Source organism: Poromitra crassiceps, assembly GCF_964638095.1.
Source record: "Poromitra crassiceps genome assembly, chromosome: 3".
Taxonomy (NCBI): domain Eukaryota; kingdom Metazoa; phylum Chordata; class Actinopteri; order Beryciformes; family Melamphaidae; genus Poromitra; species Poromitra crassiceps.
In genome coordinates this window covers 16,836,409-16,862,560 of record NC_139625.1, presented here as the reverse complement: position 1 = coordinate 16,862,560, position 26,152 = coordinate 16,836,409, and the positions used below count along the sequence as shown (strand labels likewise).

The 26,152-nt window shown below is 41.7% G+C and overlaps 2 protein-coding genes across 3 annotated transcripts in view; one reads left to right on the top strand and one right to left on the bottom strand.

Annotated features, from left to right (window-relative positions):
* Positions 1-2,463: 2,463 nt before the first annotated feature.
* Positions 2,464-13,563, bottom strand: LOC310773390 (FUN14 domain-containing protein 1). Of its 2 annotated transcripts, none has more exons than XM_083633258.1 (5): positions 13,445-13,563; positions 11,962-12,127; positions 10,083-10,158; positions 7,797-7,931; positions 2,464-4,493 (listed from the first exon to the last, which is right to left on the bottom strand). In XM_083633258.1, the coding sequence occupies exons 1-5, from the start codon at positions 13,467-13,469 to the stop codon at positions 4,416-4,418; spliced, it is 480 nt and encodes a 159-aa protein (XP_083489384.1). In that variant the 5' UTR covers positions 13,470-13,563; the 3' UTR covers positions 2,464-4,415. The 2 variants fall into 2 exon arrangements, with proteins under 2 accessions (XP_083489384.1, XP_083489385.1); XM_083633259.1 differs by having other exon boundaries at positions 7,803-7,931.
* Positions 13,564-14,344: 781 nt separating this feature from the next.
* LOC310773854 (lysine-specific demethylase 6A-like) overlaps positions 14,345-26,152 on the top strand; it is a 115,384-nt gene continuing 103,576 nt past the window's right edge. The window contains exons 1-2 of the mRNA XM_083633836.1: positions 14,345-14,552; positions 14,695-14,758. Coding sequence (XP_083489962.1) covers positions 14,377-14,552; positions 14,695-14,758 — 240 coding nt within the window. The 5' untranslated portion in view covers positions 14,345-14,376. The remainder of the gene's footprint in view (positions 14,553-14,694; positions 14,759-26,152) is intronic.

Genomic DNA, 26,152 nt, shown 5'->3' with positions numbered 1-26,152 from the left:
GTGTTTTTTGTCTAAGAAAGAATTAATTGAAGGAATCTTTTTCAGTAGTAATTTGTCTGCAATCTCATTTTGTAAAAAAGAAGTGAGAAAATCGTATCGTGAGCGTATCGTTACATCCCCACTCATCACGAGAGCTAGTTCGCCTCCCGACGTGGGACAATTTTTTAACCCCAACCAAGTTGTCTTTCTGCCAGACAAGTGGCTGGTTTCCACTGGGACTTTTCCCGTTAGGGAAGCTGGCGTACCAGGAAGCCCTGCCCGGTGGCCCAGGGAAGCCGGTGCAGGGCAGGGCTGTACAGTGCTACAGTTTTGCCAGCATATGCTATTAAAAATTATTCTGTGCTAAGAGAAATATAGACTTGCACGCATGCGCATGGGTGCTACTAGATTTCCCATTTATTATTGCTACATAAGTGTTAATGCTGGATAGTTTAATGAATAATAATGCATCATACTTTATTTATCTTTTGAGTAAAATGAAATCGACGATATGTCCAGTGCTCTGAGATGAAGTGGTCAGATTAAATTTATGAACACCGATTTGAAAGATTTTGGAAGTTTCTATTATTAATTTAACAAAAAGAACCGATAAGAATACCATAGCTAGCTACCGATAATATCGTAACAATAGACGGTTTTCACGGAATTGTCAGTCCTGCTCTGCTTCTTTTTTCTTTTTTCCTGTCCATAGCAAACACTGCAACAGGAAGTGAGCTGGGGTTCAATTTAGAATGTTTTTTGTTGTCAAGTTAAAACCATCTATACCATCCCTATCTATTTGGCCATTTACATTACGTTACATTACGTCATTTGGCAGACGCTTTTATCCAAAGCGACTTACAATAACACATTTTTTGTCAGCAATAGAGCAGTCAACTATGGAGCACAGTCTATGACAACTACAAATTCTGAAGGAACAGTGGTACGAGTTTAGTTTAGGATTTTTTTTTTTTAATAGAGAGAGAAAGAAGTTAGATCAAGAAGGGCCCAGATGGAGCCTGAAAAGGTGAGTCTTTAGTCTTTTCCGAAAGATCGGCAGTGATTCAGCTGTCCTGACCGAAGGTGGCACAAAGGACCAAATGGATTTTGACCAATAAAGCATGTTTAACCTGTATGTGCTAAATTTGTCTTTGTGCCACCTAATAAAATAAGCGTACAGCCCTGTGGTGATGTAACAAGTAAGTAGCGGGAGGTCGGCCCGGCCAGGAAGTTGCCGGTTGTCGCGCCACATATCAGCTGGCGTAGAATTTGACTTTTGCATATTAAATGCACAACGTATTTTGAAAGTATAAAACCGTGGTATTTGTACACAATGGAGTGAGACCGGGTTGAGGTCATAAACATCACACACACAAACAGCTGCTGGTTCATGAATGTTTTACAAAGATATCCTTTTTGCAAATGCCCTTGAAAACAAAAACGCACTGGGATTGGATTGGAATATTGGAAAGAAATGTTAGCGGTTTATTCAATATTTTGTTTGGAGGTTTACAACCACTGAGAAAAACCATGATGCACAAACCTGATCACCATCCTGATGCTGCTGACAGAGGTCGCCATCCTTAAAATGCCCTTGTGAAGAACAGGAGAATAAAGACATTTCTCCAAAAGCAAATGCAATATTGCAATTGCAGCATTCCTTTGAACACTGGGAAGACCGGACATGCAGTTTTTTTGTCCAGATGCCTGTATTCGGTTAGTTAGGGTAAAGATTATGAGAATGAAGTAGCGCCCATAGTAGCACTTTATTTGGATAGTCTGCCTCCAGAGAGTCTAGAGTATTTGTACAATTTCAGCAGCTTATTAGTTGACATTAAATTGTTTAACGGATGTTTAACAGATTATCTATGAAGTCTTGTCATATTACACTAGGTGCAGGTGTGTGGAATGGGAAGCAAACAATCTGTTGAATCTAAATAAAGCTGTTAAAACATCTACAGAGAAACCCAAAAGGTAATTGTTGAATGTCAACTAATAAGCCGTTGAATAAACACTCTCGCAGACTCTCTGTAGGGGACTACTCAGATAGTGTTACTGCACTTTTTTCCTCATGCCACAATTATGACAGGCGGTATTAAGTTCCATCCTTTCTTGTAAATATATGTATGTATTAATATCCATCTGTTTATACTTTTCTTTATTTAGCATTAGCATTTAGAAAGCCTGGCTGACTTGGCTTTGTACTGGAAACCTTCATTTTTTCCCACTTTCCCTTCTCTGCTATGGCTGTGGTTGTCTTTAATCAAATTCAGTTACAGTGCAAGTGGTGAAAGTTTGCACCCACCCAACCGCACACGGATAAAGTAAACGTTAACTTCACATACAATAATTAACTTGTCACAATTACAATTATGCACCCGTGAAGTGATCTTTTCCCCAAGAAAAGCATGCCTGCTTTGCAAAAATCAAATTCTCTTTGTAGAAATGTAGTCTTTCGAATTGTTACTCAAAACAAAACCAGGCAACTTTATTTCAAGATGACAACCAACCCAATGCATACAGTTGAGTTAAGGTTTTCAAAATGGTAAAATTAAATAAAAACGCTAGAAATATGAACACACAAAACACCAGTAAGAGACAGAACTAGCACTTCCAACAGAAACATACATGTTTAATCTGGAACGTTGTATTGCACGGGTAGAAAAAGCCCCCAACAAATAAGCAACTTAACTCCATGTGACCTTTCTACATGGTGAATGATGAATCTGACGCATGACTGGGTAGCATGGCTGTTGACACTGACAGGCCTGCTGTGTCTCTTGGTGATGGTGGTAATTAGGGCACAGCAGATGCTAGGCCAGCAATTAAAGGCCATAATGAGGTCGAGGATTACAGTAATAATAAAGCAGTCCCTCCAGGATTTCGCTGAGCTTTTTGTGTGATTGTTGCAATAAAAATGCTTGATGTTGCAGCAGGTTTTCTCAACAATTCCAATGCAATTTGCGAGGTTCTGTGTTTTCTTTTCCGGGAACTGGCAAAAACTAAGTTTTTTTTTTGGGGGGGGGGGGGGGGGGGGGGGGTGATTCAAATACTACCTAATGGCAACTTTCCTGAAAAATTTCAATTCAATTTGCAGTTTATCATCTTTTTTGCGGAACTGACAAAAAGTTGAGGCACCCGTTTTGCCCTTTTTTGCTGAGAAATGGTGGGAATTTTGAAAAATTGCAAGATTGGTTGAATTTGCATTCATCATTGCAATCACAAAATCACAATTTCCTGGAGGGACTGATACAAGTCCTCATACAAAATCACACAACATTGAGTTGAGAGTTGTGATTTATGATAATGATACAGTATGTGTCGTATATTGGATAGAAATCCCATTCAGGGAAACTGACTCCCCCCCCCCCCCCCCCCCCCCCCACAGTATCACTCATTTCTAGGGATGTCACAATATATCGTCTCACAATATATCGCGATATCAAAACATGACAATATGTATCGTTGAGATGAAATCTCATATCGCGAGAAGAAGAAGCTGAACATTGTGGCACTGATCTTCATCTGATTGCATGCTCGCTCTCCTTTTCATTGCTTTGTTTGAACAGACGAGGGACGTTACAGACACGGCGGATGAAAATGGTGAAATTACTCAAATTAGCGTGGAGGATGCCCCCTCAACTTACAAATCGATCGCCAAAAAATATTGTTAAAATATCGTATCGTTATCGTGAACCCAATATCGTGTATCGTATCGTGAACTGAGTGTTCGTGACACCCCTACTCATTTCAAAAACTAACGTGCTTACAATGGCTTGCAAAACAGACAAACATAGCAGCTGCATTAAAAAAAAATAACATCCAAGCACTGGGCTGCATGGTGAGAAATATCCACTCTGCTGCCATCCACATAGCCTCTGTTTAATATTTACTCTTGTGTGTTTATTTACAGCTCTGAGGGATTGGCTATATATTTACAAGGGCGCCTACACAGGCCGAGTTGTACTGATCTGAGATCAGCATCCACCGGCAAACACAATGGACTATCTGGAGTCCGATCAGTGTTGGGGAAAAATCAAAGAGGAACCTGCATTAAGTTTGTGGCAGCTTGACATAATCAGCAATCTGGCACAGGTCCATGATGAGTCTTGACAGTAGAGGTGGGAGGCTTTTTTTTCACAGTACAATCCAAGCACCCAATCCCTACTGTACCTCACTTTCATAATGTGCACGCCACACACTCCTCCCCATGGGCAATCATTAGCTTGGATTGGTGCAATGAAGAATGGGAAAAGTCAGATACCACTGTCACAACAGATCATGCACTAAACTCAAAAACTCTGCTTCAGTTCAACCAAGAAAAGGAAGTCAACGCAGACTTTTGGCAGAGAGGTAAACAATGGAGAGGAACATGACATCATCCTATGTAGTGAGTGGATTCACAGTAAATGTTGACTGCAGCGGGTGCAGCAGCTTTAGGAGGCCAGGCCCAGGAAGAAGCCGCCGACGAAGCCGCTGGACATGACGATGTTCCTCTTTATAAAGTCTGTGGCCTAGAGGAGGGGAGGGGAAGCAGGCGAGTGAGTGGAGGAAAAAAGAAAAGAAACACGGTTATGAATATAACGCCGGTGAACGAGGCGTCTCGCTGATCGGGTGACATCTCATGTAATAATCCCTGACAGAAAACCATATCTCACTACGCCCAATTTATTGGCTGGGTGAAGAGACGCCGAGCGAAATATGATTAAATAGAACCAACGGCTCAAAAAGAGTTTGACAGACGGACAGACTGAGGACAACCTGAAACATGCCCAGTTACTGTAAAGGAGCTGCTCAGTAGCCAACAGTAGAAGACTCCCAGCTCTACATGGGTGACCCATGATGTACATCAGAGTATAATCCGCTACATGATACAAGTCACTCTACATCAGAGTATAATCTGCTACATGATACAAGTCACTCTACATCAGAGTATCCGCTACATGATACAAGTCACTCTACATCAGAGTATCCGCTACATGATACAAGTCACTCTACATCAGAGTATAATCCGCTACATGATACAAGTCACTCTACATCAGAGTATCCGCTACATGATACAAGTCACTCTACATCAGAGTATAATCCGCTACATGATACAAGTCACTCTACAACAGAGTATAATCTGCTACATGATACAAGTCACTCTACATCAGAGTATAATCCACTACATGATACAAGTCACTCTACATCAGAGTATAATCTGCTACAGTACATGTCATGATACAAGTCACTCTACATCAGAGTATAATCCGCTACATGATACAAGTCACTCATACAGTCATCAGAGTATAATCTGCTACAAGTCACTCTACATCAGAGTATCCGCTACATGATACAAGTCACTCTACATCAGTATAATCCGCTACATGATACAAGTCACTCTATATCAGTATAATCTGCTACATACATGATACAAGTCACTCTACATCAGAGTATAATCTGCTACATGATACAAGTCACTCTACATCAGAGTATAATCTGCTACATGATACAAGTCACTCTACATTAGGGCTGTTGAAACGAATTTTGATATTCGAATATTATTCGAATTTAATAATTATGAACGAAATTCGATTATTATTATTTTTTAAAAACGAATATTAAAAAAAAAAAAAAAAAAAAAAAAAAAAATTTTTTTTAGAACACTAGAACAGTGACAAGTTCTGACAACATACTTGAAGAAAAGAGTGTTAACTGAAGTTGACTGTTGAAGCTGCTATACTGATGTAAACCTACCTGTAGCTCTTAAAATGTATGTTCATTCATTGTTAACTGAAGTTGACTGTTGAAGCTGCTATACTGAATGTAAACCTGTAGCTCTTAAAGGATGGGTTTACCGATGGGGAATATGAATATATATTAATTCTTAAAAAATCTTAAATTTCGAATCCGTTGAAATTTTTGAAATTGCTTGTTCACAGCCAGAGAAAAAAAAAAATAAAAAAATAAAAAAAAATAAAAATAAAATAAAAATTGGGCCAGGTGACGCGTTTCGCGTCATCTGGCCCAAGTCCGCCTTGCAATTTGGAGTTTTTTTTTTTTTTTTTTTTTTTTAATTTTTTTTTTCTCTGGCTGTGAACAAGCAATTTCAAAAATTTCAACGGATTCAAAATTTAAGATTTTTTAAGAATTAATATATATTCATATTCCCCATCGGTAAACCCATCCTTTAAGTGCAATACGTGACTGATTTTCTTTGTTCATGGCTCATTGTTGTTTTGGCAAAGTTTACTTATTTGCTTATTGATAAGGAGCTCAAACAAAGGCTGTGTCTTTTTTTATTATCAATTATTTTATTTTAGCATTTCAGACAGCACCAATACATCACTGATGAATATTAACTAAGCTCTGGTTATCTGACCTATTTTCTAATGCAATGAATGTATGTACATTGTACAAGGAACATGTTTTCTTAAATAAACATCATTGCTGGACTATTTGTGATAAGCCTAATATTATTTTGAATATTCATCCACCATTCACTTTTCCATCTACATTTGGTAAAATGCTTAGAAAAAGTTTTACTTGGTCAAACCCAAAGATTCAGCTATATTTAGAATCAGAACATAACATAAGAGAAGACAACAATTCACTCAGACCAATTTTTTTTTTTTTTTTTTTTTTTTTTTTTTAATTCAATTAAAAATTAATTAAAATATTCGAATATAATTCGAATATTAAAATGTATAAAGCACTGAAATTCGAATTTGATTATAGAGGGAGATTGACAGCCCTACATGATACAAGTCACTCTACATCAGAGTATAATCCGCTACATGATACAAGTCACTCTACATCAGAGTATAATCCGCTACATGATACAAGTCACTCTACATCAGAGTATAATCCGCTACATGATACAAGTCACTCTACATCAGAGTATCCGCTACATGATACAAGTCACTCTACATCAGAGTATAATCCGCTACATGATACAAGTCACTCTACATCAGAGTATAATCCGCTACATGATACAAGTCACTCTACATCAGAGTATAATCCGCTACATGATACAAGTCACTCTACATCAGAGTATAATCCGCTACATGATACAAGTCACTCTACAACAGAGTATAATCCGCTACATGATACAAGTCACTCTACATCAGAGTATAATCCGCTACATGATACAAGTCACTCTACATCAGAGTATAATCCGCTACATGATACAAGTCACTCTACATCAGAGTATAATCCGCTACATGATACAAGTCACTCTACATCAGAGTATAATCCGCTACATGATACAAGTCACTCTACATCAGAGTATAATCCGCTACATGATACAAGTCACTCTACATCAGAGTATAATCCGCTACATGATACAAGTCACTCTACATCAGAGTATAATCCGCTACATGCCCAATGTGTCAACTGGACAATCCTGAGCAAACATGCTTGTGCCCATTAGGTCTCTGGCATGATTGATTAATTGAGGACATGTAGTAAGAAAATCATCCATACTGGTGTTACTGTGTATGGTCATGAACACATGTATCTACTACACACCATACTGGATCTACAGTGAGTCTCCTATGTTACAGGTAGTGGGTGTAATAACAGCCAATTACACACTAGAGGGCATTACTGGGTTTATTGTGAATCGAGCGATAAACCTCCTCCACTAAAGACAAGACATCAAAAAACATTTAGACATTTTCACAGTAATCGTGATTAAGAACCTCACCTGAAAGAAATATAGTGCTTGGCTTAGCTACCCCCCCCCCCCCCCATTTTTTGGGAAACATTCAAAGTCATGCATTGGGAGCAGTAAGGAGGCAAATACAAATTAAGAAATTAAGTTTTGTTGGTACCTTTACCTCCTCAATGAAAGTGTTTATTTCAGGGGCTGCTTTGTTTGCTTTCTTCTTCAGGTGCTTCTTTGCTTTATTCACGTCCTTCTCCACCTTCTTCCAGTCCACCTGCACGTAGCCACTGTGATTGGCGATCTGTGGGAAAAAAGACCTGGTGCTCAAAATTGTCTTCTAATGCTTGAGCTCCACTACCAGCGTTGCGTTGCCACCAGTTGTTGACATTCTCCCTGCTCCACAGAGCGTGTTCACTTTTGAACGGATTCATCCGAAAACAACATCGCTTCAACTGATTCCAATGCAGGAGAATCATGGGTGCGTCAGCCATCGAGAATTGAACCTCTGTGATCAGCCATCGGACGCAACGCGAGCAGTGGAGCACCTTTCCGTGCTGGTAAAGCAGTCATTCCTTTGACGGCTGATGACGCACGATGGCTGCAGTGCAGCAGGGCAGTAATGTAGCATGTTATGCCTGCGCAACATACACAATACACACTAATAAGAAACCGTAATCAACAGGAATTGGGGGTCTAGGGGTGTGCCGATTAATCGTTTTTTAGATGCATCGCGATGAGTCACGTGACGATTAAAATCGATTCACAATGTTCGATTATCGATTTGCAAAAAATTGCAATTTTTTTTTTGCTTTATTTGCAAAAAATACGGTATTTCGCCCAGAAAGCAGTTCCTTAACTGTAAAACGAGACCAAAACCAAAGTACTGGAAACTGGAATCACTGAAGAAAGCATGCAGGGTGGCTGTAACATGTGATGCGTGGACTTCAGTCGCAACTGAAGATAATGGAGGTACATTTGTTTGTTTACTTTAATTAATGGATACTGACAAATATACCTTGCTTAAAAAAAATCCTGTTTGGTTAAAAAGATGCATCGAAAATCGTGATTAATCGTAATAATCGTTTAATAATCGAATCGTAGCACCCTTAATCGTAATCGAATCGAATCGTGAGGTGCCTAAGGTGGCACACCCCTAGGGTCAATAGTCTTGATGGTGATGCTACAGCAACCATCTAAAGTTAAAAGCTGCAGCTATAATGCTTTTGTTATGACTTCTTACTGTGTTTTTACTGTAGACCCTGTCTGCAAGAAATTCCCATTAAGAGACAATAATGACTTCATCAGCCATGATTTCAAAACCACAGATTACTCTATAGCCTGAAACATAGGTATTTTTGTAGGCTGAGGTCCTAAAATTACTCATAGTTACCAGAATTTCCCACACAGACTTTCTATGGGCAGGCCGCCCAGGTATATTAAGGGCTGCCAAAGTATATTTGGCGACCCATCTTATTTATATATATATATATATATATATATATATATATATATATATATATATATATATATATATATATATATGTGTGTGTGTATATATATATATATATATATATATATATATATATATATATATATATATATATATATGTGTGTGTATATATATATGTGTGTGTGTATATATATACACACACACACACACACACACACACACACACACACACACACATAGAGTGACATCACTGATGACAAGAAATCGGCTGAGCCAGAGAAACTCTGGCTGAGCCCGCAAAGCGCTTGAGTTGGCAAGAGTTTGGTCACACCCACCAAAAAAGGTGACGTGTGCCCATGGCGTATCGTCTCCAGAGTCTCCACCCTAGAAATGAGCGCGCAGAATTTCTAGTCGTTTTAATGGAAACCTATGTGGTTTCCTTTAACGCCAACATGGTTTTGTAAGTGTAGGCGCCATCAACCTTTTCATCATATCGGTAGGAGCCACTATCAGTTGTGATTTTCTTCCTTTCGATCTCCGATTCGCTCTAGTAGGCTGACCATCTCTTCAGTTGTATGCGTGGATGCTTTTTCTTTGAATACGACTGCTGTTGAACCAAATCTAAACATCTGTTTTGTCTTTTATCCAACCTGTTAACTGGCTGTCTCTGGTGTTTTTGGCTGTCTCTGGTGAAATGGTAAGAATCAATAGCATGTAGCATCGGGACTGAGTGCACGACTACACCCCATATGTACCCAGATGGTCCGTGACCAGCCGACAAACAACGCCAGTCTTTCTGCCATAGAGAGGACCAGCCTCGCATTATGCCGGCCTGCTGGCATCTTCAGTCGCCAATGTAGTTTGTTAAAATGTGAATCTCACAATGATGCACTGTGTTGTGTTTATCACTCAAGAAGACAGTACAGCTGTGTCAAACGATGCACTATGGCCACTGGCCACTGACTCAATAGAAACATGATGCTACAGCGACAGTATTCTCACCTGTAACAAGAGGAACCCTCCGCCGACAGCAGTAGCAGCTATCTTCCCAACCCTCTGAAAGAGGTAACCTGCACACCTGGATGTGGTAGAAGAAGGTAGGGAGTGTTCCTTATTTGACTGAACCAATAAACAATGTTGATTAAGCTCTTCGATCAACCAGTTGACCGACAGATGGACGGTTGCAATGTAATCTTGGCTCAACTGGGTCAAAGCACAAGACGATGATGAACATGGCAGGGTAAGGTTTTTAGGACTTTTTGGTTCTATAAACCCTTTTCACAGCAACAATTTCGAGGTGGTAAAGCAGGATGTAAAGTAGGTATAACCAATATCATTAATAATAGTTCTATTCCATGTAGGTGTTCCAGTGCCAGGGCCCTCATTAACCCATTGATACCTGATGCAGCATTTGTGTGTGTATCCCTTTAAGGTCTTAAAGGGATACACACACAAATGATCGGTTACACCTGCTTCACCACTAGGGTTGGGTAGCGTTCGCATTTGAACCGATACCGGTTCCGGTACCCAGCGGTACCTTTTTTCGGGACTTTACTCTCTCCGTAATTAATAGAGAGGCAAAGTGTCGCCTACTTCCTGCTGCAGCACTGTACCAGAGATTTCCATCCGCCATTTATTTTCCCACAGACATTTCGTAAAATGCTTATAAAAATAGTTTTACTTGGTCAAACCAAACGGTTCAGCTATATTTAGAATCGGGAGAGACCATGGAACATTTCACTCAGACCAAAACTTAAAAAAACAACATCGAAAAATATTTTTCTTTAAATAAATAAATTTTTTCAATCTTTTAGTCTGAATTAAATGTTATGCGGTCTCTCCTTTTTCTAAATATATCTGAACCGTTTGGTTTGAACAAGTCAAACTATTTTTACAAGCATTTTACGAAATGTCTATGGGAAAATAAATGGCGGATGAAAATCTCTGGTACAGTGCTGAAGCAGGAAGTGACGTTCCACTTTGGTTCTCTATGATAATGTAATTGCAGATGTACAAAAAAAAAAAAAGTCCAAACTTATCTATTTCAACATTATTTATTTAGAACATTTTACACACAGATGCGCCGAAATTTGGTACCGAATAGATTTGACTTGAATCGGTACACTACTCTGTAGTACCGATGTAATTTGGTCGGCACCCTTAAAACTAGCAATTTCGGTACCCAACCCTATTCACCAGTGTGAAAAGTTAGTGTGAAAAGGGCCTAATTAGACACTTTGGACACATCTACACTTCCAGCTGCTGGATAAGAATTAAATCCTATGCATTATTAAATCATTGCTTTGTTCCTATCATGTCTTTATGTTATGTGCACTCTGTCATCCTTCAGTGTTTTTACTTTGGAGGTCTTTTCAAGCAGTTTGTTCTATTAACCGTCCTGTTCAGATATATGACGGGCCACAGGCTACGGCCCATGCATGCATTATTACATGTGTGTGTGTGTGTGTCTCAGCCTGTCAAGACAACTACGGTAGTCATCAGATCAGTGGAGTGATCGACTGGACAATGCTTGTGATCAAGAGAAATAAAAGCTGACACTCTCACAGCTGCCTCGCACAATTGATATAATGCTAATTAATGTCCTATTCTAGTAATGCGACAAAACAAATAACCTGTAGCCGTTTATTTACCTTGGTCATTTTTAAAGGTATAAGATGTTACTTCCTTAAGACAGTAAATGGTCAGATTCTCAAATGCTTTGAATTAGGTGAATCATGCGCATTTCTGACGTGATATGTGAAGCCTCATTTGTCGCTTTCAAGATGCAGTAAGATTTTGGTGCCTGACTTGAAGCATTATTTCAATGTAGGAAATGACTGGCTTGTGTGTGTGACAACAGGAACATCTCCCCCGGCCTTACCAGCCAGTGACGCCTCCCATCATAATCTGTGTGGCCACGGAATACTTCTCAGCGACCGGGCCAGAGTTGTTCCCAAACACCCTGCTCCACCACTGGTGCCTCCGGGCATATTCTGTCAGGTCCACGACCTCATAAACCTCATCCTCACTCTCTGGCTCGTCCTGACCTGTCATGAGGAAAAAGTATGTATAAACGCCAAATTTGAGTTAATCCCCTAGTAGCACCACTCAATAGTTGGGTTTTCATCCAAAGGTATCGCAAATCTTAATCGAATTTTCAGAAAGTCGGCAAAAGAAAATGCGAAATAATGCGCCGGTTCCATCTGCTGCTATTATGCGAATTATAGAGCTGTCAATCACCTCGTGTTTGAGGCTGTCTGAGCTGCTGATCAGCTGCTAGACCCGATACAGCTGTACTAAACACATCTAACGTTATTCATTTAAAATTTCTTGATGATCTACAAGTAGACAAAGGTACCATAATGCAATTTCTGGATTCCCAGGTGCGACTCTGCAAGCATAACGTTATGCGCAAATTGAAATTTCACATAAAAACAGGTGGATGGAAACCCGACTACTGTCAGAATGATGCTCTTCTATGTGTAGACAGCCATCAAACAAATATGTACTGCTGCTGCACATCACGATTGCTCGAGTGACATCTCTGATGACATCACAATCCTTGATATATGACACCACTGATTAAGTCACAGATGGCCTGCAAAATTGTGACTAACCATGCCCGCCCACCTAGGCAATTTTAATTATGATGATGATGACAACACAACATTCAACTTTCCATTTTAAATGAGGTGCTTTTTACTTTTAAAGTACATTTTACACCAGTAAGTACTTCCACTGAGGTAAAGGAACAGCAAAAATAATAATACTACTTTAGTAGGAAATTCAAGCACTATCTACCAACTAAAATTACGTTGTCCTAGGGGACATGAATGCATGATTGGCTGCAAAGACGTTGTGAGAAGAGATGTATAAACAGACATAGGATCCATATTAGTAGATTACAACTAAGTGTCACAAAATGATCAAAGTATCGTACATTATGGGAATTTTGGCATTAATGATCGTACAGCGGATTCACTTTGCTCGGACTCCACACGTAGTTGTACAAAACCAAATTGCTAGCAAATGATGAGTCTCGCGTTGAGGCTACCAAATTGCCAGTGAGTGAGCCTTAAAATATGTATAACGGTCATTCAACTATCACCCGCTCTGCAGCTTGCTTATAATATATTTTTTAATTTGATTGACTTAGATAACGTAAATGAACTGGCTAATGTTAGCTGTCTAGCGTTAAATGGCTAACAAGCCAATATAATAAACATTGAGACTCCCGCCCGAAGGTCTTTAAGCGTCGATTTAATGGCCAAATCACAACTTCATAAACCTAGGTGTAAAACGTTTCAAATCATTATTTTAAACGAGCCATTTCGCCAGTCTTGCTACCAAACAAAGTCGCTAACCTTCTCTGTGGTCCACCCCCGCCATTTTGGAGAAGCTAGTTGTGTCACCAGGATGTTGACAATACTAGGCCCCGCCCACTCTGTATGATGCTCTGCCACGTCAGTCATCTATGCTTTGATCTGGTTTGATAGTCTGATTGATTAGTTTGATTAGTAAATGTTACGACTTCTGCCCGCATGGAAAATATCTCGCAGAATTATATGATGGGACTTTAAAAAGTGCATAGGGAGCCTGCATGGTGTGAAAGGCACGAATATTGCAGTGATGCATTGCAGTCATCTGACCGACCAGTTTGTAGAAAAACTGACAACCAACTGTCAATACTTAGGCTATTATTTCATTATGAGATTATTTTGTATGCATGGAAATTATTGCTTTCGACAGTGGAACAACGGTATTTTAGCATTTCAATGCACAGGAACGACAGACACGTTCCGCCAGTAAATATTTCTGCAATAAAGCTTCCAGGATAATCGTGGAATATATATATACGAGTTGTTTGCAGAGAGAATATGAATATTTAGGAAAAAATCATATAGCAAGAGAAGTCATATGGTGGGGTCCGGACGCTCCCATTGGCTAAAGAGGGACGAGGGGGGCGTGGCTAGAGCGGCGCGTGGGTTCGCTTGGGTGACACAATTATAACAACTTTATCTTCGTGGCCGTAACGGATTTTATTGTCAAATACACACTTCTTGGATACTGTACTCAGTCATTCGCATTTAAATAGCGACACGATATCACTTTGTGTTGAAAAATGTGACGTTTGAGGAGCTACCCGGAGAGCGCTTCTGTCCCCCCCGAAAGGATTTACTATATCGAATCGCATCTTTTCCTCAAGGAAAAAAAAGTTTTGCTCGTTTTGGTTTTTCCCAGTTTTGCTCGTTTGATTCGGCAGAGCGAACCGTTCGTCCCCGCGTCGCGATTTTCCATGCAATCGCGCGGTGTGTCGCTCGCCGTCGCTGCCTGCGCTGCTGCTCGGAGTCTCGGCTCGGCTTCTGGTGGTGATGAGGAAAAGAAAATGGCGGCGGGAAAAGCGAGTGAAACCGAGGAGGACTTTCCGACACTGACAGCCCAGGAGAGGGACAGTTTGGCCGGGATCGACAGGTCGGAACAGCAGCACCGCACACACCCCGACACGTTCCTTGTTTTTTAAATAAAATGCTTTTCTTTGTTAGCATGTCGAAAATGTCTCTGAGTCGCTCTGCGAGTGACACCCTGCCGCCTGTGTTGTCTTCTTGCTTTGCAGCTCACTGTTTGGATTTCAGAGGCTTCATGAAGATGGCGCCAGAACGAAGGCCCTGCTGATGAAGGTATAGAACATCTAAACTGGACCTATCCGGCAACCATGCCGGACTGCGGTCTGCATGACACAAACCGACTCCTCAACCATCACACAGGGTGGCGTATTTGCTGTCAAACCAGCTAGCCAGTCTGAGTGGACGAGGCCCACTCGCAAGGCCAGTTAGCCGCAGCCCCTCTTTTAGCCAGTCAGCTAACTTGCTAGCTAACGTACAATCCTCCGATGAACAGCGAGCCTGCACCTGCGGCTACGCACTACGCAGCGTCGCTATCCGAGCTAGCCAACTAACGTTGGCCACGGTTCTCCTATTTTAACCAGCGCTGGTTAATGTTTGTCAGGCAGCCGCCCTTCCCGGTTAGCTGGGTAACGTTAGCTATTCTGTACACTTTCGTGCGCTTGCAAATGCATCACCCATAACACAACGTCGTCACGGTTTTGTGTAGCACTCTTTGGACACATTGCACTATATTAATGAGGGAACTTTATGTAGTCTTGAATTTATTTATTACTAGCTAAGCTATGGACACAGACATAAGTATATGTGTAACGTTATTTGAAAGTGTACATTAGCTGTCTTCCAGGGTGCAGCGACTACAGCTTGCCGTTAACGTTCAGTGGCGAGTAAGCGGTTGCATGTGCACTTGCAGTGTTGTAACGTGTCTTGATCGCTGTGTCAGTGTGTGTTGTGACACTGCATTGCTCTACAGAATGCACTACAAAGTGGATTCTGGTTTGTTTTCAGTGTGGAGTTGATAAACGATACAAGTAACGTTAATGGCTGGCTGCCTGTCCAAGATGGCGGGACATGGCGGAGTGACACCGATAGCTATATACTAAATTTGATTGGAATATGTTGCCCCAAAGCATTTACTTATAGCCGAAGCGGGTTTGTCGTTATTTCTCCGTTCCCGACCGTTTGCAATGGTGTGTGTTCTCAGCCTGACATCAGTGGTGTCAGGGTCCTTTGTTTACAGTTTCCATTGCCCCTCTCTGGCACTGCATGTGTTCTCCCTGAACCCCAGCTCAGGCTGCGTGTTATACGGATACGATCAACCTGTAGGTAACGCCGTGCACGGCTAACAAAGAGCAAAACACCCATTGTGCATTTGTGTTGCAGCCTAGATTAAAAAAAAGATGGTGCTGTTGACAGCTCATGGTTTTAGGTGCCATCCACGACTCAAAATCTGCTCGCTAGGTGGTGTGGGATACCTAGGAAGTGGGATAATCTGCACAGACAAAGCTAAAGCAGAGAGCTTATTAGAATGAGATAATATGGATGATGTACTATACAACACAGGCAGTAGTCTTCACTTGAACAGTCCAGTTCCCAATTCTAATGGAGCAAGTTTGTCAGCATCTTATTCTTCCCCTTACTTTCTCTTTTGCAAAATTGTTTAACCTAGTCCAGACAATTGGTGCACAACTTGTTGATTTACTAAACAGGACAATTTCAATCCGCTGTTTACTGCCCTGTGTGGGTACCCTGGCATGAAAAACCGCTTGCCCATAGTGTCAAAACAGACATACAGGCATTGTGCAATTGGTTTGCTGTTAGTGGTGTGTATACAAGTCTTTTACATGTCATTCACACAACTTTGTAGTTTGTTCTTAGTGTGGAAATGGTTGGATTCCGAACCCTTTCTGTGTCTTAAAGAATGAATGTGGCATTGGTGGGTATTTGATGGCAGTGAGGTTTCACATTGGTATAATGCATATCTTGCTCTACAGGGAGTAGTCTCGAGCCCTGATGCAGAGAGCTGTATGATTCTGGATAAAATTAGAAGAATCTTGATTTTCTTGCTCAGATGAATTGAGATCACGATTCTTCATCAAAACCATTTTTAATACATATACATTTTACTGCACTCTTTTTGCCTGATAGACGGAAACGACAACAAAATATTGTAATGACTGTAATGACTGGTGGTACTGTATATCCTGCCATCCATACATTACATTCTGCGCGCACTGCCTGCACAGTGCAGCATTAAGTAGGCTAGCCTTAATTATGAGCCCTGAATATTTTTTTTCTGTTTGTGGATTGGTTTCAAGCCATTGTTTTATGTGTATGAAAATGGGCCGGGAGGATGAATGTCATATTGCATGGTGGCGTGTTGGGGGGAAAAAAGAAAACTGCGTGCAATGAGCCATCATGTAACCAGGATAAATCAGTGGCTCTCTCTCCTAAAACGAAGTGTGGAGATAAGTCTGGCTGTGCGAGACAACGGGAGTTAAATTGATAACCATGTGGCAATTGAATTGAATTGAGCTCAACACTCGCGCTGTTGTCCTGTCAAAGTTGTTTTTGTTTTTTGTTTTTGTGGGGGTTTTTTTGGGGGGGGGGGCTCCTATCTGGAGGAAACACCAGGGGAGCACAGGGAGAACATGCAAACTCCACACAGAAAGGCCCTTTTTGATGACCCCACCTGGGCTGTAGGCACTGAGGACATGGGAATGGGGACACACCCTCAGTGTCCCAGGTGGGAATTGAACCTCGGACCTTCTTGATGTGAGGCGACAGCACTACCACTGCGCCACCGTGCCCCTATATGCACTTGTTATTTAACAGACAAAATAGCTTAATTCAAATGCTTGATGAATCCTTATCCAACACTTTCAGCTTACATCTCTCTCCTCTTAGAACAATCTCTCTGGAGTTATTTCCTTTCTGTTTCTGTCTGCTGCATGCTATGCACATTTCATCATGTGGTGAAATGCAGGAGCGCTTGATGTGATGTAAGCGATGTCCCTAATGATTTGAACATGCGGCAGAATCGTTGTCATTCAGGAATGGGACCGCATAGAGGTATGAATCGAGATTGTGATTTTATTACGATTAATCGTGCAACCAAATGATGCAACCGCACTGTTTTATACCCTGGTATAGATGCACACAGGTCATCTGGTTACTGACGCCCTAGTCTCTCCCGAGACTCAAATATTACGTTGAATCGCTGCACTCCGTATACTACACAAGTGAGACTGTGCCAGTTAACAGCCACTGCTGGTTTTGAAGGCGGGTTGAAATTGAATGAGCGACAGGTCGTAGCACCGATGAGAGAGCAAATGGGCTGCGCCTCCGTGTTGTCTGATCGCAAAGTCGTTACTGATTGGAGAGGACTGAAGCCATCACTGGCATATGACTGGCCAAGTGAACGGTTCCCTCCCATAACCAGCCGTCTGAGGGAAAGTGTGCCAGACCCAGAGAGAGCTCTGTAGCATGCAGTAACGTAGTGTATCAGCGTAAGAACTCCCATGGGTCTGGCGTCGAGACTACTGACGCCCATACAGTCCATTCACAGCCTGTAAGCCTGTTATCATTGTGAAGATGTTTATTCTAAACCATAAATTGCAGTCTAACATTGAGTACGTTTACATGCACACAATATTCCGGTTTTTGGCCATATTCAGAAAAAGACAATATTCCGACTAAATTAATAATCCACTACTATTCCCATTTACATGCAGCCGTAGCTCGCCCTCCCACGTGGGGGGGAGAGAGGGATGCAGGTAGAATCAGCTAAGTCTTTCTGTTCAGAACAAACAGAGGAGCGCCTGACTGTATTCATTTCAGGAGCTTGCTGCTGAAAAGTTTGGCGTTGCGATAGCCAAGTTTTTCATATTAAACGTAGGCTACGTTGTTAGGCCAGTCGGTTATAAGAGTTGCGTCATCTTCCGTGTTTCTCAACTCCTCCCGATCAGAAATGTGGGCTTTCCTTTTCGCATGCGAGAGATGATTGATTATATGATTATGTCGCCACTTCTAGGGATGGGAATCGAGAACCGGTTCTTGTTGAGAACCGGGTCCCAGTGGATCAATTCCTTGGAATCGTTAGCCAAAATCCTTAACAATTCCACTATCGATTCCATGCGCGATGACATCACACGCTGCGACACGCACGCAACGCAACGCACGCAACGCAACGCAGCCTTGTTTTGTTTAGACCGCAGCCACCGGTCTATCCACCGTCTAGGCAGAAGCAAAACGATGACCACAGTGCCACTTGCAATGCTTGCAAAACCTCTATTTCGTCAAAGGGGGGAAATACTAGCAATATGCAGAAACATTTGTCCACACAGCATGCAATAATTTTGGAGGAATGTCACGTTTCTGATGTGCTACGGAGTGACGATAACGTGGCTAACAGGAGCGCGGCTAACGTTAGCGCTCCTCCAGACCCTGGCTATTGTGTGTTTATTGTTTGTGCCATTTGTTTCATTGCGTAAACCAGATTTCACCAATACTCCATTTCCATCCATTTAATTTAGAGGATGATGACGTTCAGAGTCAGACTGGTTCAGAGGCTGGTAGTCGCTCTGGGTCAGAGGGTGCAGCGAGTACTTGTGCTGCGCACTTCTAGCCCCTCCATTCACCCAGGCAGGGAAGAGTAAAATGACCGAGGCGAGGGTAAACGAATGTCACCGAGCAGTGACTAGTTTGTCTGACATGCCAGCTAAAGTAAAATGTCAAAGTTGCATGTTGTCATTCTAACCACTAGTTCTGTTTCATTCATTCCCACTATATATTTTCTATAGGGAGATGACAAAGATGCTCAACCCAAAAACAAACCCCCAAACAAAGCCAGTTTAACAGACACTGATCCATGCTTGGTATGGGATTGAAAAGAGCAATCTGATCTCAGAGCTGAATAAGAATACATAATTATAATGATAATAATATAAAAGAAAATGAATGTTAATAAACCCGTTTGTACTCTCTTTTTTTTTCCTTGCCCAATGAGAATCGATAAGAGAATCGATAAGGAATCGGATCGATAAGCAGAATCGAAAATGGAATCGGAATCGCTAAAATCTTATCAATTCCCATCCCTAGCCACTTCTAGCCCTTCTAGCACACATCAGCTGAGCGCAAACATGCAAGATGCGTCGCAAACTCTGGTAAAAACCCTGATTGAGACGCATATTCCGAATGCGCTGTATACATGATCAAAGAATCCTCCTAAAACCCGAATAATACTGGAATAACCCAGATGTCTTAATCGAAAAATGCTAAATTAGGAAAAAGGGCAAATTCGGATAATGCAACTGGAATATGCTGTTTACATGACCCCTATCAAATTCAGAATATTGTCATTTTCCGACTAATAGTGGAATATTGTGTGCATGTAAACGTAGTCATTGACACTAATCAATTATGTAGTGGCAAACATAGCTGATGTCATGAGAGGCTAACAAAAACACCAAGTGTGTGAGATGTTTTGATTTGCTTGACTGTTAAGGTCCTTACACATCGGGAGCGTTTTTTTCGTGCGATTAATTCGCACGTCAATAATATTTTCCGAACCTATATCAGTTAATGCAACCGTGCATACCAACGGCAAAGTTTTGCGGAGCGTTATTGCGGTGTTTATTCTTTCCAACCATGGTCGATTTTTCAGAAATTCGCTTCCGACGTGTACACATCTGTGGCTGTGATTGACAGGTGGGTCAAAACTCGCATCGCAATTTTGTGCCGTATATTCGCATCGCTCTTGATGTGTAAGGACCTTTTAATGTAAAGATGTGTGGACTGGATGGGAATCTGCAAGTGTGGATAAAATGGTGTACCCCACTGCTTCTTCCTCAGTCTCCATCCGTTCACACCACTAAACGGTTACCGTAAATTCCGGACTATAAGCCGCAGCTTTTTCCCCGTTTTTTGGCCTTTTTTGGCCCCTGCGGCTTATATAACGGTGCGGCTTATCTATGGATTTTTTCAAAAAAAAAAAAAAAAAAAAATGAATTCTCTCTTCTTTAGCACTCTTTCTAACTATCAATCCACTTCTGTTTTAATTTCCTCTCTTGCCCTCTTTTCACCACACCGCGGACACTGTGTGCACTGTAAAAAAAACCACAGGTGGTGTTGTGTTATGTTGTTTTGTTGAAATGTTAATAAATGGGAGCTTCCTCAAACAGCCATCTCTTTCCCGACAATCCCCTCTGTGCACGAACCCTTACATATGGTAATTAAACATTAAAACACAATAAAAAATAAAAACATTAAAACACCCGCGGCTTATAGTCCGGTGCGGCTTATATATGTAACAAACAGTCAATTTTGCTGCTGCGGCTTATAGTCCGGTGCGGCTTATAGTGCGGAATTTACGGTAGTTTTCATTGTCGGTGCAAACCTATAGGCTTAAGTCTTGCTTGGCTTTATTGGACATTTTATGCTAAACACTCCCTAATTGCGTTAACGAATGTCTTTCTGTGACGCTATGAGACTTCATAGGTTTTCTTGTGTCTTCGCCTGAGGAGGACTCAAAAAAACAAAACGGCGTATGACCCAGACTGTGGAATCACAGGCTATTAAAGCCGAGACACATACAGCCGATGAATCGGCGTCAGCAGTGTTTGGGCGTCTGTCCACGTATATAGGCGGTGTGTCCCGCGCCATTGGCACTAGTAGGCACTAATAGGCTAGCCTGGTAAACCAGCCCGTCACGTGAACTCACATTTCATTCGGTTCTGCGTGACTGTCTGGCCCCAAGGTCTGGGAGGGTGTTAAGCAGAAGCTGCAAAGCGGAAGAGCCAATCAGCGACTGCGCTGTGATTGACAGTGCAAGTTGGCCAATCAGGAACGCCACTAGCACTGCACTAACAAAACAATAATGGCCGCCTCCTTTCCTGATCGTCTCGAGGAGTAATGTCAGCGTTTATCTAGTTTAAACAGCCATAAAGTGCAGTTATTGCAGAAATAGACTCAATAACAACAATTAAACAAGTACAGACGTATTCCGCTGAGTTTCTCAGCGGAAAACATGTTTTTGCCGAGTGGATTTGGGTTTGACTGGATCCGACGCTGATTGGCTGGAGGAGTTGTCTGTCAAGGCAACTACGCCCGCCCACGCTCCCGCCCCTGCTAAGGACTGGGTGAAGAGTTGGGGTCAGACCGTTACGCAGAACCAAATGAAATGTGAGTTCACGGGACAGGCTGGTTTACCAGGCTACTAATAGGCGGCATTTCCAGCCAAATCTGCATCGGACCATCGGTGAGAGAAATCTCATTGGATATTTCCAATACACGGATATTTCCACGATATTGTCATTGAGACGGCCGCTGCATGATATCAGTGCAGTTTCTTCTCATTCCGTTCTTTCGCAAGTAAAAGACCAGATAAGGGCTGACATTTTCAACTTTTTGTCATATTCGATACATTTGATTATAAGTAGCTATGTTATTATGAAACCGTTTAAGTGGTGAGTAGGGATGGGTATTGAAAACCGGTGCTAAATTGGGACCAGTTCCTGATTGGTCAGTCCCAAAGTATCAATAAGCTCCTATGCAAAGTCGGGTATTTATGTAACATTAATTAATTCTAACTGTCCCGTAATGATCACACAAGGCGCTGTGGGCAGCGCTGAGTGCAAATGGAGAGAGGGGTGAATCTCTGGTGTTACGGGAAAAGCTGTGACAATGGTCGTATTTGGCCGGAAAGGGAAACCAAATAATTATGGGGTTCATAGTTCAATGTAACACCAGTCACTATCCACCATCAGAGACAATTTATTCGGTTCAGGACCTGTGAAGATGACTTCATTTAGAAAAATGCATTTTTCTCAGCTTTTTGGGGACAGACGGGCGTTTTCAGTGAACACTACCTACTTTCAAGTGTCGATAACTAAAGAAGGGATGAAGGTAGAATCAAACTTTTTTGTTTCTATGAAAGTAGGGGCTCTCTTCTGTCTTTTGAGATATTCAGTGTTTACATAGTCATAGAAGAAAATATTCTGTGTGTCTTGGAAGATTAGTGAAAATGATCAGAAACCCTGGCAGTGGCTGGCGACTTTTCCTTTGAAGCTCTGGCGGGGAATGTGTTAAAGTCGAGCTGAACCCAAAAATGACTTATTTTATTTTAGTTCAAATACCTGGGTATGCAGTGCACCTATTTAATAATGTATGCAAAAAAAATCACAAAAATCTTAATTTCTTTCGTTTTTCACACTTTTTCACATCAAAAGTTCATTTTTCAAGATTTCATTCATAACAGTAATCTACAGTTTGCTGACGTCACCTAGTACAATCAAATTTCTACCCCATTTCAACCAATCATATCACGACATGGCAGCTGTCAATCAAATCTTCATTTCAGGATAATTTTCTCTTCCAAATGAAAGAGTCGCACCTCGGAGATTCCAGGCCGACGGGCTGCACTCTCCGCTCGGCAACACGAAGGAAGCTGGCTGCCTGCGGCTTGCCCAGCTCCACTCAGCCACTAACCTCGCGTCAGCAGGCTCTTCCCGAGGAGAGCGCCACAACACGCTGAATCGCACTCGATTTGGAGGCGCAACACGCCAGGATTGGCCAAAGCCCAATCCAGTCCCCAGAATTGTTAAATAAAATCATCGACATGCTACTACGACCCGCCTCTCAACCTGTCATCTCAGACAAGTTATGTTTTCAGTCTGAAACAGACTCTGACCCACGCGTCCAACGGGTTCAGTTCCACTTTAAGCACATCTTGGGAGACAAGCACCTACACCTGCTGCAGGCCATTACCCCGTTATCAATCACAGTCCAACTGGGACATTCTGTATGTGGCTCCGCCCCAATCCAACCATAAATGGTCAATATATTAGAATACCTAAGAATTTGTGTGCGACTGTGCGCGCACCCCCTACCGTTCTACAGATTTATTTATTTTTTGTTTTATTTTTTAGATTTGTTTTCCTGCTCTCCCCAAAATTTCAATAAACCTTTATGGCATATTATTACAATACAACAATACTGGTGTTGACAGTAATAGAAGATGCCAAATCATTCAAAACAATAAGCATTTTGCTTTTAGGAGCATCGTGCCAGCGCGCCAGCTCGGCCGCGCCCATAGTTCGGCCTCGCTTGCCCTATTGGCGCAAGTGTGTGTGTGTTGCTCACTAAATGATGTTATGTCACAATGTCACTCGTGTGTGTCTTGCTCACTAAATGTTATTGCATCAGTGATGTCAGAATGCCTCCTTGTGTGTGTGTGTGTGTGTGTGTGTGTGTGTGTGCCTCATTATGATATCACTGATGACATCATCAGTGTGTGTGTGTGTGTGTGTGCCCCCCTATGACATCACTAGGGGTGCACCGATCACGTTTTTTGCCACCGATCACCGATCACCGATCACCTATGAGAAATATCTGCCCAACCGATCATCGACCGATCACCGATTACCGATCACCGATATATATATATATATATATATATATTTATTTTATATTTTGTAGGCTAAAGGAAACTGCCAACATGATTTTTTGTGTGTGAGATAATTGGAGCACAAGACTGTGTTGAACTAAATGGCTAGTAGTAGTCCAGTTCCCTCAGTTCAGTTTATAAAAGAACAAAAATAATTCCACTTCGGGATTTCCATGTTACCAGTTCAATGCAGTTCAGTTCACTCAACAAAAATACTCAATTTTCCGGGATTTCCCTGTTACACAAGGAAAATAACTTCGACCCAAGTTAACTATTTTATCGATTAAGCTAAAGCGGCTAAAGCTAACCGGAGCTATTAACGTTAGGAGGATACACGCAAATATGGATCAAACACAGTGAAGAATAGGGGGTTCTGAATATGGCTGATTCAGGAATAGGACGGATAGTGCTCGCCCTGGGGTGTCCGTAAAAACACGAGGCAGGAGACAGATGGGAGTTCAACCGTTTAGTTGTCAGTTCTCTTCAGTACATTACAGCAGTATAGGCTCTTTACAGCATTATGACAGGAATAGTAGGATTGTGTGTGGTCTGGAAAAAGGAGGCAATAAAATATACAAACAGGTCAGTAACCAAGCTTGCTGTTATATAGGCCAATTATAGTGATAATTAACAACTAATAATATATAAATGATAATTAGGTAAACTGTAAGTCAGTTACTCTTAAACACCAGTCTTGAACCATGACTAAAGCCAAAGAGCTCCCACTCATAGAACCGGGGTTATGCACAATAACCGTCATACATTGGGATCCGCATCGAACGAACATCAAAACGACCCGCCCATCGAGGCCGAGTTACAGTGTTATAATTAGCAGCACTATGAGTGCAATCTACATAATGGTGACAGGGTTACATGACAGGAGAAACAACAGAATCACAAGCTACACACGAGCTAAACTCCATCTGAGTAGTGGCATTAATTAGCGCAACAGACAATCAAACCGCACTAAGTGCACGCCTAAACAAAGGTTATTGCAATGATTGCAGGTAGATCGATCCTAAACCAAAAGGGAATGCAAACAGGAATATTAACATAATAATGACTTACTGGTTGGTCATATACGCACACATGGAAGAAAGGGATTAGAACATGTTCAACTGTCCAAAGAAAGGAAGAAAGTCCGTCTGAATGGAGCGCACATCCACATAGCAGCACACTTTCGCTTCCTTCAAAGTGCCTGCGGGAACATCAATGCTTGCGTGGAAATTGTCTGTGTGCGCGTGCACTACCCCGACTACCACGTTAATCTGGGACTTTAATACACACAGACTTAACAGCATGCAAATGCCTCGGTAGGCGGGAGGACTGGAGGTAACTTCTCTCTGCTGAGTCTGCTCTAATCACCAGCTGATTTGTGTGATTCAAAGACGCAAGGGGTGTGTTGACAGTCTGGTGCGGTGTGTGGAGGTGAGTACACTGACGAAAGCAAAGCGTGTGCTTTGCAACACAATGATATAAACGTTAGAGCAGAATATGAAAGTTAATGATAGACATTGAAGACATGAAAATGGGCTGCCTCATGTTTCTCACGTGCAGCATGATCGGCTATGCGATCGGCAACATTAAAGGAATATCGGAAACAGCAGATCACATATTTGAGGTCCAAATCGGCCGATACAGATTTCGTGCCGATCGATCGGTGCACCCCTAGACATCACTGATCAGTCTTGTCACAATGCCTCCGTGTGTGTGTGTGTGTGTGTGTGTGTGTGTGCGGGCGTGTGTGTGTGTGTGCGCCCTTATGACATCACTTTTGTCATCAGTGATGACATCGCATCATTAGCTAATTAGCCTAATTAGAAAATCTGGTGCTGTCAGGTCACCCGCACGGGTGCCCTTTACACACCCTGAAGGTTTCAGCCCGATTGCATGTAAAACAGCATAGCTGTGGCCGAACACAGAACTTGAAACAAACAGACAAACAAACAAACAGACAAACAAACAAAGTCCACATACTCAATTACCGTAAATTCCGGACTATAAGCCGCGGCTTTTTTCCCGTTTTTTGGCCTTTTTTGCCCCCTGCGGCTTATATAACGGTGCGTCTTATCTATGGATTTTTTCCAAAAAAAAAAAAAAATCTCTCTTTTTTAGCACTCTTTCTAACTATAAATCCACTTCTGTTTTAATTTCCTCTCTTGCCCTCTTTTAACAACATAACATAACATAACATAACACAACACAGGTAAGCAGAAAGAAAAAGA